Source organism: Oryzias melastigma, linkage group LG3 (genome assembly GCF_002922805.2).
Source record: "Oryzias melastigma strain HK-1 linkage group LG3, ASM292280v2, whole genome shotgun sequence".
Lineage (NCBI taxonomy): Eukaryota > Metazoa > Chordata > Actinopteri > Beloniformes > Adrianichthyidae > Oryzias > Oryzias melastigma.
This window is the reverse complement of record NC_050514.1, coordinates 23,533,300-23,549,678: the sequence shown is the minus strand read 5'-3', so window position 1 is coordinate 23,549,678 and position 16,379 is coordinate 23,533,300. Positions and strand designations below refer to the sequence as shown.

General features: G+C 37.8%; 1 protein-coding gene and 1 long non-coding RNA gene across 5 annotated transcripts in view; one reads left to right on the top strand and one right to left on the bottom strand.

The window, feature by feature from the left end:
• The window catches only part of LOC112160851, a 30,332-nt gene extending 26,469 nt beyond the window's left edge, over positions 1 to 3,863 (top strand). Inside the window, exon 4 of the long non-coding RNA XR_002921748.2 lies at positions 3,353 to 3,863. This is a non-coding gene — a long non-coding RNA (uncharacterized LOC112160851). The remainder of the gene's footprint in view (positions 1 to 3,352) is intronic.
• The window catches only part of LOC112160849 (transmembrane protein 266), a 37,794-nt gene extending 21,463 nt beyond the window's left edge, over positions 1 to 16,331 (bottom strand). For 2 of the 4 annotated variants that reach the window (XR_002921746.2, XM_024295693.2), the window contains exons 1-2: positions 5,378 to 5,525; positions 4,500 to 4,691 (exon numbers count right to left, since the gene is read on the bottom strand). Coding sequence is in view for 3 of the 4 variants with exons in the window: in XM_024295693.2 (XP_024151461.1) it covers positions 4,500 to 4,691; positions 5,378 to 5,442 (257 nt within the window). In the remaining variant the exon portion in view is untranslated. Of the gene's footprint in view, positions 1 to 4,499; positions 4,692 to 4,792; positions 5,124 to 5,377; positions 5,526 to 14,611; positions 14,714 to 15,163 lie in introns of those variants that run through there. The other 2 variants (XM_024295696.2, XM_036210989.1) reach the window with 2 other exon arrangements.
• Between the last annotated feature and the right edge of the window lie 48 nt (positions 16,332 to 16,379).

Genomic DNA, 16,379 nt, shown 5'->3' with positions numbered 1-16,379 from the left:
GGCAACAGGACTGCAAGCGCGTGCTGGTGACCTGTTTGCCAATCTTCATCTTGACTTATATGAACCATAGATGGCTGAAGGTGCCTTCTGTCGGTGTTCAGGTGACAGACCTGTTTTGCCATTTCCATAATCACAACACTGTCAGTTGAGGATGGAAAGGGAAATCTAAAAAATGAGATTTTATTGTGAAGTAAAAAAAAAAGGAAACCGACAGATTATAAGAAGAGGCAAGAATGCAGCAAAACAGAAAACAAGTAGAAAAGTGGTGAAAGAGAAGAAAACGAAAATGTGCAGTGCCATCAATGAGAGAGCACTATTGTTCCTAATATGGTGTGACAGCCCAGTATAAACTGGAATATGAAGTGAAGCATGATTACCGAGGATTAGATAACAACCACTATGCTGTGCAGAGAGAAGGCTTTTCAGGCGTGGCCTTGTTTCCTGACTCTCTTTCTGGGTGCATGACTGCTCCACGCGTTGTGTTTCTCTTCATGCATAAAGACATATATGCGTTCAGAGGGGAGAAAAAGAGCAAAAGGACCAGGGGTCGTGAGTGAGTGGCTGCCAAGCGGCTGTGCAAAGCGAGGGCAGCGCACTACAGGAGAAGTAGCATTAAGGTCAGCTCCACCTTCACCATTCTACAGGCTGTGATAAGTGAACATGCCTGACAGCAGGTGCTTCATCACACAGTGGCAGCTTGACACAGACGCCTTTTCTCTTGATTAATTCCCCCTGCTTCCCTTCTGCTAACATGCTGCATAGTCAAACAATTATGAGACAAAGCACTATTGAATTATCTCCTTCTCTCAGCATATGTAGACATGTAGTCTTTTTAGTTTCAACATCAACTAAATATAAGCACAGGCTGGTGCATGAAATGCATAGAGAACTTTAAAAGATGATGCAGCTGGGTTTTTGCATATTTTTCCCCCCTTTTACTTGGAAGGACAATCTTCACCAACTGATAGTGAAAAAACATTGGCACTTCCACCAGTGAGCTCTCATTACTCCGATAAAAAATCCCCACATTTCTCATGAAAGTCTTTCTTGATGATGAAGTATCTCGGAAAACCAATGAGCCAGTTAATGCACGTTAGAAGTAGAGTGGTGGTGGAAGAGGGAGTGAAGGCAATCCACTTCCCCAGGTGGAGTCAGCAGTTGATGCCATCCTGCTGCTGATCTCTTGGCTTCTCTCAACTTCCCTTCATCATTTCACTCTGACAATAAAAAGCATCCGTCTGAACCGTTTCCCTAAAGATAAAGATTTACTTCTTAGTATTTACAAACCAACTCAGACATTGGCAGGACGGTGCTTAGACGCGGTCATGACCCGACAAAGTCAACTCTCAGGTAGATGATGCCAAAGAGCTGATCCTGGAAAACTGTCAAGCCTGCTGCAAAACATGATGATGGTGCACAGGACCAGTGATCGTGAAAGTCATTGGAGGATCTAACGGTTGTGGTCTGTTTGATAGCAAGATCAATACAATAGTAGGAAGGAGGCACAAGCACAATCACAGAAAGCCCAGCTGTGCTGAAATCCACATATTGAAATACAGCTGAGTCCTGCAGAGCTACGGGTTGAAGGATGCATCTCGGAAATGTAGCAGCAATTACTCATTCATTGGTATTAGGCGTGTTTTAATCGTGCAGACGAGATGATCACAACAAAGGACACGAGCCTACATCTAAAAACTGGAATCATTTTCTTATCATACACATTAACAACATATAACTTTTTCTAATCAGTTATAAACTCCAGTAGAACATTAACAGGAATAAACTCACCTGTACCAAATGTCTCTTTGCACGGACAAAGTGAAAATTGTGTTTTTGGTGCTTTTAAAATGTTCTTATAACATTTTTTCTGGTGATAGAGTACATGTATAAAGAGAATTAAGATTAAAATTGTGTTTCTGATTATTTCTTTATTCAAAATCTTTATTCAAACTCAGTGCTCCAATCTGATGCTTCCACTTGTAGACAAATAGATCCATACACGTCTTTGTTTTCCTCATCTAAGCTGGCATTTGACTCAAAACTGCACATGTTATTAAATCTTAACAGTTTTAAAAGTCAACTAAAAACGTACCTTTTCAGAATGGCTTTAATACTCATTATTCTGTGGCATTTTATTTTTTTTTCATTTGTTTTATTGCGCTCTAATTCGTCTATTATGTATTTTTTTGATAATTGCTTTTTGTAACTTTATGATATTTTAAAATTTTTGTTCTTAATTTGCCAAATTTTAAATTTTCTTCTGTCCTTCTTTTATCATAACGCACGTTGGTGCCCTGAAGAAGTTGTAAAGTGCTATATATGTAAACTTTACTTATTCCTCTAAAACTGTACGGCTGGATAGCGCCAGTATTGCTTGCCCTTTTCGTTGCACTGCTAATGTTAGCTTAGTGTTATGAGGGACTGTGGGCTAGTGGGACAGCATGTAAACAACTACTGCCGCTCTGCAGAAACTATGTCCTAGAAAATGACTTTTTTTTTTTTAATTTTGGCTAAAAACTGCATAATCATAACTAAAAGACCAGTGGGAACGCTTTTAAAATAGATCAAAATATGATCAGAGTGGGACTTCAAAAGCTAAATAAGAACTAAAAGTTGAACACAACATTTTTGACCTGCCAAAACTTTAGGTTCGAATAAAATCCCATTTGGATTTTTTTGCATTCTATCCATCCATTTTCTAAACTTGCCATGTCCCTTCTGGGGTCACGGGTTGCTGGAGCCTGTCCTGCTGCTGTAGGGCGAAGGCGGGGCACACCCTGAACAGGTCGCCATTCTGTTGCAAGGTACACAGTCACTCCCACACAATCACATTTGCACACTTAGGGACACGTTAAAGTAGACAATTAACCAATGAAGAATGTTTTTGGACTGTGGGAGGAAACTGGAGTGCCCGGAGAAAACCCAATCATGCACGGGGAGAACATACAAACTCCACGCATAAAGGATCAAGCCAGATTTGAACAAGGGCTTCTAGCTGTGAGGCGAGAGCGCTAATGCATCTTTACAAGCACATTTTAGCAGGCATTATTCGCATCACAATCATAGGATGATTTTCAAAATTAGTTTTAGGAAAAAGCATGACAGTGTGTACATCCCTCCATTTCTTTTTAACAAGAAATGTGGCAGTTTTTTTTTTTTTTCAGGCAGTTATGTTACCAATTCTTTAAACATGCTTTCTACATGATTCAAAATCAGTATTTCACTCAAGTAGAAGGTAATCTTAATTTGCAACACAAGCCTTGCGGTAGTGTCATTAAAGCTTACATGTTAGATCAATAACTCGCTTTCTCTCCTTGGCTATTCTAACGAGTGTCTTTAAAATTTTCTGCAGACCAACACAAAACGTTCCCAGCTGTCTGCGGGTTTCTCCTGAGCGCTGTCACAGCCCCAGACAGAATGATCTGTGACGTTCACTTTGCATCAGTCAGGTAAGACATTGACTTTCCATCAGCAGAGACTGAAGGATGGACACCTCTGCTATTGAGCTGTATGTTTAGATAAGGCAGGCAAGAATGAATTGCATACTAGTGCTGCCACCTCCCCTGAAGTCTGATGTTTTAGTCAGTTAATTACCTCAGGGCAAAGATGACAAGCTCTGAATTCTAATTCAGTTAAGTAAGTCATCTTAATCTAAACCAGGGGTGTACTAACTTTTTGTGGCTTTGCTGAGGTAAAACCAACCATTTGCCTGCATTCTTTGAGCTATTTTAATAATATTAAGTGCAGATGAACTATTCAGAGAACATTTTATTGCAGTGGCATACTTTTACTTTTTTACATAGAAAACAGATGCATTTGAATATGCTTTCTGACCAAAATTATTGTCAATATGTCAATTGTTCACTCCCATTTAGCTTGTCGTAGTTAGCATGTCTTGTCTGCCTATTAATACTGAACTTATTGGAAACAGCCACAGACTCTTAGTATATTAGGCAGACGCTGCTGTTTCATATTTTTTACTGAATAAATGTGCCACTGCGACAGCCCTCACTGTCAACTTTTCTCTTTGATTTATAGTTGACATTTTAGAAATAAGCTAGTGTGTCACAAAGGGTTGCAGAACAGTGTTCCTTAGGTTCACAACGTAATTTAGCCAACCACAATCAAGAAATCATACACAGTTTTTAGAAAATGCCGGGTCTATTATTGATTTTTCTGTGGAAATACGGCCCGCAGGTCAGTCTTTGGACATGCCTGATCTAAGTATATTTTCAGGCATTGTATATACATGCTTGCTATTCACTATCATTAGTATGGATTTATTTTGTTTACTGACACAATATAAATATAAATGACTTCACCAAAAACGAACACCCAAGCTATTCAGCACTTTCTGACACATAATTGATGGCACCTTTACAGTACAAAATAATATATTACCTAAAATGTCGCAGCAGGCTAAGAAACTACATATTTATTAAGAATCATGTTACAAACTTGAAAGAAACTTAAATCTCAGATTGAGAAATTCCACTCACCCCTCCCTGTTTTCATCTTCATCTGCATTGGAGAGCAGCTGTGAACCCGCCAACGAGAGGTCCAGAGCAGCCAGGGGTAGATCTCTGTAGCCAAAGCTCACCAGCTGGACCGGAGGAGCCAAGCATTGGTTCTCATCGTCCACCGGCTGAGAGATAATCTCCAAGTCTGACAGACCCGCCTGCTCCACTTCGCTGGTCAACACACCATGATAGGAACACAAAATGGACAGAACACACTTTTGAGACCACAAATAAATACAAATACCAGCAAAGAGGTTTTAAAGCCAACATACAATATATTGCAATATGTTATCATTGCTGATTTGTTGGAGGGAAGAACATTATTTTCAAACATCAAAGCGAGATACAGCAAAAAGGAAAGAGCTGATGCTGCATAGAGATGAAAAAAAAGTTTAAAAATTGCAATACTGAAAAGAATACTCTAATTATTATGCCCAGCAATTTGACAAAAAACCTTCATTTGAACAGTGCTGGCTTTAGGAGTAAACACAGACACCCACTCAGCACCAGGAAAATGAAACTACCACCCTCCTCCATTGCAGAAGGCCAAACTGTTTTAGTGTCCTACGATTGTCCACAACCAAACATATGCAAGACAAAAACAAAAAACACCAAAAAAACATGATTTATCAACAGAACAATGCACTGACAATACCTGGGTGCCAAAATACAAACCTAACCTGAAATTTGGAGGAGTTTTTAACCAAAATATCATGACTCTTTAAGCTTTTTGGATTTATTTGTGTCCATTATATTACATTCAGCTTTATGTGTTTTGTCAACTGCATATAGAAATTGTAGTTTGTTAAAACTTTGTGATTTTTGTAGAATATTAAAACATTGCATTTGTGTCTTACATGTTAATATATATTTTTGTGCTCAGTTCAGCCTTTTTGTTTACTTTGTAATGTTTAAAGTGCATCTTAAGTATAACACATGTCTGCTGTGTGAGGATAGTACATTGACATTTTTATGTTACTTCTTTTGCTCTTGTGATGTTCACCAAAGTCACACCAGGTTTAGGTTGTTAATTATCCACAGCTGTCTTCATTTATCTTAACGATTGTCATGGTTTTGGATTCTTCAGTGCCATGTCATCTACTTTGTCACCTTTTTGGTTTTCCATGAGTTTTATTTCCCACCCCATGCTGAAGTTACTCCAATGAAAATCATGTTTTTAAAATGTTCTTGTTGCATTTTTTCATGATGGAGGACATGTATAAAATGATATATTATTAAAACTGCATTTATAAGTATTTCTTTATGTAAATCGTGATGAATCAGGATCAAATGAAAATCTGTGGTTTGAAAAAGTTCAGGTTTGTGGGGCAGTGATTGGAATGGGCGGGCCTAAGTCTGCTTTCTCCATTACAGTTCTGTTGCATCCACTTGCAGACAAATAGCTCCATTAACGTCTTCATTTTTTCTTGTCTGAGCTGCCATCTTGCTCAAAACTAAGTGGCTGGATAGTGTGATGGAGTATTATGGCCAGTTTACAAGCAAAACAAAGATTTTTTTTAAATACAACTTTAAATCTAGCAGATTTACAACTTTAAATCTTGTAAATTCTCAAGAGGAAAAACTCATAATATTACTTTTTTTCATGTAGCTCTAATAGTCCATCTAATAGTCCATGACTCTGATATTACTCACCTTTTTATTTTTTTTGCTATGCTACTGTTAGCTTGGGCTTGTCAGGTGCTATAAGCTAGCAGGAGACAGTGTAAACAGAGATATCTATGCTAACATGCTAATCTTTCCTTCCTTGCTGTTGAGAGCAATGAAGCAAATGTTTTTTTTTTATTGAGTGTGTTTACTCCAAAGAGAAATTTGGCTAAATGTTTTTACAATTGCAGATTTTCAGACAGAGCAGATACATTTTTATGTTTTAGTATAACAATCTACCCAAAGGGATCACCCAACACTGGCTTCAATTTGATTCATTTTTTTTCTCTAAATAAGGATTTTTTTCTGGGTTAGCTTTACAACAAAGACTATTGACAAGCAAATAAAAATGCATGCACTTTCTGTCGTTTTCATATAGTAGAAGCAAACATTTACTCTTAACCAGCTACAGTCATCAACCACGACATCTGAACGCACCACGGCCGCCCAGTTGGAAGCCAGCAGCATGCAGCCCCGTGTGCCCACAAGCCCCATTTGTACAAAAGCTGGGCCATCTTAGCAGCTCGTGGAGGTGGAAACAAATGCTGAGTGCATCTGCAGACTGACTGTGTGCGCCCTGTGGTGTGTATTTTTAGACCAGAGCAGATGCTGGTGTATCATGTCTGCTGTGACGTCATTGCTTCTCCCTTTGTCAGCTGAGTGGATCCCCACTCTCCTTCAAATGTCAAAGAGAGTCAGGAACAAGGTGGACGAGGAGGGGAAACTAGCGGAAGGGGGGGATATCAAAGGTTATGCAAGAATGAAAGATGACGGTGGAAGCAAAAGGGAACAAGAAAGCAGATGAGACAGACAGGAGGAGCACAAAAATTAAGAAGGCATATGGAAATGGAAAGTGGATATAACGCTCTAAATGAGAGGAGGAACAAATGAGTGAAAAGAAAAGAGGGAGAGACAAATAAGATGTTCACAGCAGATTCATCTGTGAGGAAAAGCTCAAAGCATGTCAGACTGATGGAAAAATGCCAAAAAGTTAATTATTTGTGTTTAAATAACCCACTTTGCATTTAGATTTTTTTTTTTGTGACACATTGGGAGATTTATAAAACATGGTGATCCATGTTACACCAGACAGATTTTAAAGACTCACTCGGATTAAAATCATGTTTTAGAGTTTTTAACATGATGATAAAGGACATATTTAAAATAAAAAAGTTATGGTTAAAATTCCAGTTCTGAGTATTTCTACATTCAAATCTTTGTGAATCAAGAGCACACAAACATATTTGAAAAAAACTCGTAGATCATGACATAGAACCTGCAATGGCAAGCCACATTCTCCCTGATCAGCTGATGTATCTACTTACAGGCGACTAGATCCATGATGTACGTCTTTGTTTTCCCCAGCTGAGCTGGAATCTAGTTCAAAGCTGTATGTCTGGATAGTTCCAATATTGCTCACCATTTTTGTTGCACTGCTAATGTTGGTGAGGGGCTGTAAGCTAGCAGGAGGGTGTGTAAACAGATGGATGATGGGAAATGGGGCTGGGCTTAGAAGTATCAACGGTCCTGTCCATAACTCAGAAGTGAATTTCTAACAAAGTAATGCAAAAACAATAGACGTTTTTTGATTTTGCTTAAAAACAGCAAAACTGTAATTTAATGACCACTTGGAAGGCTTTTTCAATTGATCAAAATATGATCAGAGTGGGACTTTAATGCACACAAATAAACCACATGACATCACATATCATAAGCACAACTGTGGTGTACAGAAACAAACAGTAAAAAGGACTCTAGAGAGTTCTGGACGGACAGGAGGAGCCTGTCAGCACTGACTGAAGACAACCTTATCTCCACTCTGGCTGTGGTCATTGTGATGTGAAGTAGAGAACACAGTAAATGTGAATTCCATGCAAAAATGTAAAATAAAATATTAAGTTATCACCCTCTTACTTTTCATTTTTTGAACCTCAAACACATAGAACATGAAATAATTGTGGAGTACTGTTGTTAGCAATGAATCAGAGATCTACAGAAATTGAACTAATTTCACGATTTTCACTTTTTCTATAATAATATCAAACTTCAACCAAATCTCAATTTTGGGGTCAACATCTAAGTTGGCTCATATTAAATGTAATAAAACAATTAATGACATAAATCAAAAAATGTTGACATTCCTGCATATTAGAATTACACAATTACAAATATTCTGAACTGCTGTTCAAAATAATATATTAATATGCATTTCTCCTATATGTGGCTCTACACACAGCAACCAAAACTGTTTACAAGAAAACAACACAACCTCACTTTTACCCATCTAAGTTTGCATCAGTCTGAGGGAAAACCTCAGTGAGGTTCAACCTCATTTTGTTTTTTCTTATGTATTCAATTTTCTATTTTATACAGGCATCTTACAACACTACGACTAGTAAAGTGAAACTTCATCTAAATGTATTATTTATCCAGACAGGCATTTAAACAAGTGCTTTTAAACTCAAACAAAGCTGTTTTACTGCCTAAGATTATATATATATATCAAACTAAAAAGGAAAAAATAAAGAATATTAAAGATTGGTCCTTTCCAGTAATTTTATGCTTAATTGAACACTGTTGCTGTTACTGTATTCCATTCCAGATATGTTTTTTTTTCAATTATGCATGGACAGGCCGAGCCACCTCTCATCCACAGAACAGCTGCAGGTTTGGCTCTTGTCCCAAACAATCAGAATTGTACACATAACTATTTATGACAGACACAAGCTGTCTGAAGCCCGCCAGACCAGAGCCTGCAGTGATGGCATGAGGCCTCTGCCAGGATGGCAATTACAGTACTAGGAAAAGGCAATAAAAAGGGGTGGCATGCCCTTTCACTGGAGTTAGAGGATTTTTTTTGGGATGCTTCTATGAGCAAACGTTTTAGTAAATTATATTGTACATTATTGCATTTGATTTTAATAGAAGTTACAGTAGTGTGTCAATATATCACATAGGAGGAATATGTCACCTTGTTTGCATTATTACTGGAAGTCAATGTGCCAAAACTACGAAATTATAAAGCCACATGTCGATCAGAGCTATTAAATCCTACAATTAAAAGTTAAAAGAAACACTTTTGAGGACATTGTTTTACATTAATTACTACTTGATCATGTGACCCATGTTGTGTCCAATCTGTTTTGTGCACTAAATACAAATACATTTGGGTTCAATTTATACAAAAACTGACCTTTCTGAGTGCTCTTATCTAACAGAAACAGCCAATTGAAAAAATTCTAAAAGTCTTTCATGGAAAGACTAACAGGAGGTGCAACTACAGAAGAGACGCCACGGGACAGAGGTGATATTCAGGGGAGCAGGTCTCCCTGAGGGTGGGAGATAAAATTAAATGGTGGGCTGTACGGTTGAGAGCCAGGTAGAAAAGGTCATTATGTGACAACACTTGCTCAAGGGATTTCACTGACCAAAACAGAAGGTCATGTAAGTAACTGGAGGCCAGCTGTGCCAATGTTCTGCCTCGGACCAGACGCCTGGCTCAGGAAGCTCCTGACTAACTGATAACTAGCAAGAAGGACTGGAAAAGAAAAAGTAATTTGTTGCTTAGGAAAATGTTTGTTCATTCATGATGTGACTGGTGTAAAGACTTATGATCCCAGAAGGAGAATAGCTTGATTGGTTTAACAAAATTCACATAAATATAAAAGTATCAAATGAGCACTTCTGCTGGAATTCACATAAGCTGTAATTCTTTTACAAATTTCCAACTTGACTTACTTGTGAAACTTGAACTAAATCATGAACTAGTTTATTAGCAGTTTCAAACCTGCAACAACAACAGAATCATATTTTACAACAAAAATAAATAAATCTTCTCTTAAAAAACATCAGAAAAACTTCATACAAGATCAACACACTTTTGTAAGATGAGGTTGAGTGCCGTGCCTTACAAGAGTACGAGGCCTCTAACTTAGCCAGAAAACTGGTAAGACAAAGCAGATGTTCACTTCTCCCACCAGCTGGCAGGAGGACTCTGCAGAAGATGAATATCCCCCTGTATTAACACAACAGAGCCATCTTTTTCAGACCAGAAAAAAACAACTCAACTCTTTTCATTACTTTGGTCATTTACAGTCCCCCTGTGATGAAAATCATGGTTTTTGAGTTTTTAACATGTATGTGCGGCATTTTTCTTATGAAAGAGAATAAATGTAATAAGAAATTTTGGTTTTGCATTTGTATTTCTCCTCTTAAATCGCTGTCAACAGCTCTGCTGCACATGCACTATAAACTCTTTATCTGTTCCGGCTAGCGTGTCTAGTTCAGGTTCTGGAGAAGAGAAGATGGTATCTTCACATTGACTGCAGTCAAATGAGCCGCTGTTCACATTTCTGTGGTCAAATTAGCCGTCACTGGATTTTTTGTGTGAGTTTCATAAAATACTAGCAGAACTGAGAACGCTGGAAAATTTCTGCTAGACTCCACGGAGTTTCTAGAGGTGACCACGGAAATGTGAATGGCGGCTCATTTAACCGAAGTTGTAAAGTTTAACGAAAGAGCATTTTGATGTTAGCTTTGATGTTAGCTTTCTTTATTTTCCCAAGGATTCTGCTCTGAGAAACCAATGATTGAACATATTGATCACAGCAATGCCAATAAACATTGGAGAATTAGCTAAAAGAGTCTTTGGTGAACTGGAAGGAGAAAGAATCAGGATTTTGGAGGAAGTTCTGTCCACGAAGCTCTTCACTTCCTCGTCCGAGCGGACATCCAATTCAAAACGATACGGCTGGACATTATTGATATTGTTTGACATTTTTATGTTAAGATTTATGCAAGCGAAGCACAGAGCTATCATAATCAGACAGGGGGAGGGAGGGTGGAGCTGCTCAGCTCCAATAGCCACGCCCCCTCAGAGGAGATTTTGGAAATGGAGGCTTCAAATCAGCATGAAAATGGCTTTTAAAGACATTTAGGTTGTGGGGTTTTGGTTAAAAACATCATAATCCTAATTAAAACACTACTAGGGACATTTTTTTTTATTAAAAAATTGTCATGGGGGACTTTAAGACAATAATACATCAAATCAAGATGGAAAAGTACATTGACATTTTGTTAATCAGTCTAATTAGGAGTATCATTTGTGGTCACATTCTTTCCTAAAAAAAACTATGTCTCTTTTCTTGCTTCACCATTTAGACCCAACATTACTCCAAACTTCCACAGAGTGGGGAAAGGTTTGTTCTGCAGTAGAGTTATTAAATTTCCTTTAAATATGCTTGCAGAGTTCACAAAGCTGGAATAGTTTCACCCAAATGAGATTTACCCAAAAATAGCAACTTCTGTCAAACTGGCTTCCATAAAAAATAAATAGAATTCAAATAGCAATGCTATGCCCTCCTCAATATGTAGCAATTATCTACTAAAATGTCCTCAGATGTTCTTTGAGAAAACCAAACCACATTTCTTCTATTATTTCTGGCCGGTGGACATTAATGAAGTCTACCAAGCTCATTAATATTTTCACAGATTAGTCTATGATGAATTGGCGGACTGCACAGTGAACAGTTTCAGTGCCGGTGTGACCAGCGTCTTATCTGACCTTTTCTGATGTGAGCAGGGAAAGGCACAGGAGGCACAGAAACTCTGGCGGAGCAAAAGTGAAACAGCAGAGGTTTGTTTTTAGAACAGAGAGGTTCATTAACCTTTTTACACCATCTCCCAATCAAATTTTGTTCTCATGAGTAAAATAATGTTTAAAAAAGGGACATTTTAGGTTAAATCTTAGACCAAAAGTTTAGTAAAGTGTAAAATATATGGATAAATTTGTGCGTTCAGCTGGTTTTAGAGTAGAAAATTCTCAATAAACACTTTAAATTACACCCAAATACTAAAAAACAACATATCTTATTTTTGTTTTTCCTTTAAAAATAGGGAACAATTATTTATAATAAATGTTATCAAACCTTTATCTGAAAGTTAGAAGATATATGAGACATTAAAGTAAAAAGAAATGAACTCTCTAAAGAAGAGCTAGTCCTTATGGCATCAGGATATTGGGGCACTTGTGGACAGTATGTATTCCCAAAAGGCAGAAAAACACCATATGCTCATCAATTTTTCACTCTAGAAGAAGAAAGAAAAACTTAAATCTCCCACTAGTGTGCAGAAAAAAAACTGTATGAACAGGATTGTGCCGAGAAAGATGAATGATCACTTCCAGCTCAGAGGAACCAGCTCAGTCCAACAGCTCCCTGCATATTTGCACATGAGTATATTGTTCTATAACACACAAGTCAGGTGGCACTCTCATTTTGTCCAGTAGTGTTCATGCTTCAATGCAATTTAAAAAAGAGCTTCTAGTTCTGCTAATTGGTCCACAAATACAAAAAATAATGAAAAAGAATAGATTATAAAGTATATAAAGTCTATTTAAGCCATTTTATTTATGGTTTTATCCAAAGTCTCAATGCTTCAGAGAATGACATTATTTTAGCCCTCACTAATATAAAGCACAAAACTCTTAGATATCAATCTCCAATCTGGAGGTTCTGGTGTGGACGCATTTTTAAGCCTTTCCGTTTTTAAGTTTATAATATTTGTTTTTACTTTGATTCTTGTGTCCATTGGTCTTAGTATTTCCATATAATTACTGTACCTTTTATGTATGAATTTCTGTTTGCTTTTTATAGTCTTGTTATTTGGACTTTCAGTCCGTAATGATAAATTATTCTATTCTATTTGGTTCTAATGTATGAGTTGGTATTTGTTTTGACAAAACATCTGAAGTTCAGGTGCTAGTTAATACCAAAACAAAGGATGTATTAAATAATCATGAAATAAGTAGAATTATTTCTTATTCCTCTGAAAAAGAGTATTTTGAATTACTTCAAAATCCATATACAATGAAGACAACTGATCCAAAGTAGAACATTTTATTCACTTAATTGGAAAACTTAATTGCCAAAATTCCTTTATTTGAAGTAAATTAACAACAAATATTTGCATGTTCACAAATGGCAAAAATAATAGATTAAAATATACAAACAAGTTTTTTTATTATAATTATTATTATTAAAGGGGCTCTCTGTTGAAAGATTGTTTTAAGTCAGTTTCAAGAAATAATATTGCAACCTCACGTCATTCTTCAAGTTGTATTAGAGCAAACCTCAAATTTGACACCATCTGTTCAACAGCTCAGCTGGAAATGGGTCACCCAAAGGACAACGATTATAGAAATATATCTACAAGAGAAGGACTGACAGGTTCAGACCTGCACCTGGATAAAGTGTGGATCTGCACAAAAGCTAAGCATGAATAACCAAATACTTGAAAGCTTTAAAAAAGTTGAGATCTTGTTGATAAATCGTATAGGTCAAAAACTTAAAAAATTGAACACACTGAGAAAAACAAATGTAGCTTATTTACCTTTTAACCTTTAACACCCGAGGCCTCATCGGTGACGCTTAAACACAAAATCTTTAACATACTGTTACTTTTCAGCACGATCAACGTAATTCCAATAGATTTTGAAGTTCAAAATCTACTGGAATTACATTGATCGTGTTAACGGTTGAAAAGTTACAGCATGTTAAAGAACATAAACACTGGAACTCCATTGTTAAAGGGTTAAAAATTCCTCCGTTCCTGCTAATCTGGATGCAAATATGTATTATTTAATGTTTATTTTAATTTAGCTTAATTTGAAGTAGATGCCAAAAATACAATCTGATGAAATGACTATTCCTTTATTTTACTTCCAGAAAGAAACAGAAACTTACTATTTAATTGAAATAAAAGCAATATTTTTGTGTGTAGTTTTTATCTTGTTTGTGTTGTTTGCTTGCGGGAGCCACTCTGCAGAGCTGGTGTTCTCATAAAAGCCCACATGGAGGAACAATTTGGGGCCATTCATCTAGGTCAGGGAAATGAATGCAGCTAGTTAACACGAGACAAACTTCATTCGTACAACAGCAGCACAACAAATATATCCTCTTGTTTTTTTTAACATAATCAAAGATAAGATGATGAGCTGCACAACATAACAAAAGATTGAGTGGACATTTTTTGCACAGAAAGTATCCAGCACAAATACTAGTACTCATTTTTAAAAGAAGTAATCAGTGCTTGTAAGTGTGGAACAAATGCTCTACAGTCAGAGCGATGCAGGTGGGTTTGCATGAATTTGCATGTTCATTCAGACAGATGAGGGTCAGCGACACCTCAATGGGAACTGTGTCTGCGTGAGTAAATGTCGGTATTGTGCAAAAGAGGGGACTGAGTGACTGCAGAAGAGATGGGATGTCTGAGAAAGCAGTAACCCGGGGCTAAAAGTAACGAAAGGGGGAGAGAAGTCCAAAATAATTTCGTTGTATGTGCACAAATTGATTGTATTTAATGATATTTTTTAATTAATGTGGAAGGAGTTTGTGGAGGAAAGTGGGAGCTATGTGTAAACTACTTACTCAGCATTTGCCATGATGATGTTGGAGATGGAAGCGTGGTGATGATGCTCCACACTAGATCTTCACTCCTTGTTTTAAAGCTGCAGCGCTTTCATGGTGAACCTGAGAAAAAAGTCTTTGCAACTTACAAACATTCATACTCTAAATAAGGTCAATGCTGTATCTTAAAATGCTTGAAACAAACAAACAAAAACTATTCTTTTTTTTTTCGTTTTCTGTTTAAGTTTTTAAGATATCCCAAGAAAAACTAATTTTCCATCAGCTGTTTGCATCTTTTACCAAAAACTTTTCCCCAAAAGTTCTAATCTATTTCATGAAATATAAAGAAGAAAAAATACCAACACATTTAATTATAAATTCAAAGTAAAAACTAGGATTTTTTGTGTTTTTACGCATGAAGCTTCGTGCGTGATTTCAGCTCTCTGCAGAGCTTAACTTCCCACGCTCTCAGTCAGTAATAATAGCTCCTTTTTTAAAAACTACACTTGATAGGTGCGTGTGCAAAAACCTGAGAGCCCCTTTCTTTTTTGGAGTGAATTTAAAAGGACTTACCTGTGAGAGACGTCCATTGTTTGGGGTAACCGTGCTTCCCGTTGCCCCCTCGCTGACAGCGATGTGTCCCTCAGTGTGGATGAGAGTGAGTGAGGCAGCAGCAGCAGCAGCAGCAGCAGTGCTTCTCCCCGCTGCTGCGTCGCGCTGCGCGCTTTTCAGAGCAAACCCGAGGAGAGGCTGCAGCTCAGAGGCGAGGAGCATCGTCTCCCGGCATGTTAGCCTTTAAGAAGCTATCCGAGCGATCGAGCAGAGGGCCCTCGATTGTGATGGCTATAGAGGAGGAGGGGGGAGGTTTGTTTGATCCAGATGCAGAACCGGGTCCTGCTCCCCCCAGCGCAGGGTTTCCCTCCTCGCGTGCGCAGCGGGGAACCCTCCGAAGGAGCTGTCCAGGTGCTGAAACGAGCCCGACGAAGACTGTCGAATCCCCTCCGCAGCGAGGAGCGGCCGACAAATTCATCCAGAAGCAGCCAAAACATTGACGTGCCCGAAACGGAGACTGACAGTAGCCCGTAAAGCGTGTGACATTTGCATCGTTCCGGTCACGACATAGCAGTCTCAAACCATGGGATGGATGAGCGCGCGCGCGTGAGAGGAGATGAATGTGTTCAGATCCAGGTCCAGCGGATTCCTGCCTCAGATGGATTTGTGAGCTTCACGCCTGGATAATCGTTCCTCTCAGTGTCATAGAGGTTTTTTTTCCTTCTTTCCCAAAATAAAAGACACTATGGGAATATAAACTGCCTTCACGGCAATTGGCTTAACCATTTGTCATTCACTGGGATTAACCAGTCGATGGTTAAAGCCCACATCAATCAATCTGAAGCTCTATCCTGTTTTTAAAAACAAGTGTGAACGCGGGTGTAAGATGACTGGAGTAAATGGCTGAGGGTTCAGAGAAAAACACGTTTATGTTTTTACGCGCGAGGTCACAACCCAGCGCGCCTGCAGGGGTGGAGAGAACAGTCAAAAGACTCAAATCAATGAAGTTCATAGAGGAGCAGGAGTTTGGGATGTTTAAAAACTTCTAAAATAAATGTAAATTGTACACAAAGACACCGTAAGGATCAATTTATTATATAGAAAAAAAAAAAAAAAAATAGGGAAAACTAATATTTTACAGAGATCCCTTTAACATCAAAAACCGAAAGCCCTTATTAGGATTTCTTTACTTAAAAGCACAAAAAAAATTAAATTACAATCACAAATGTGTCATTAG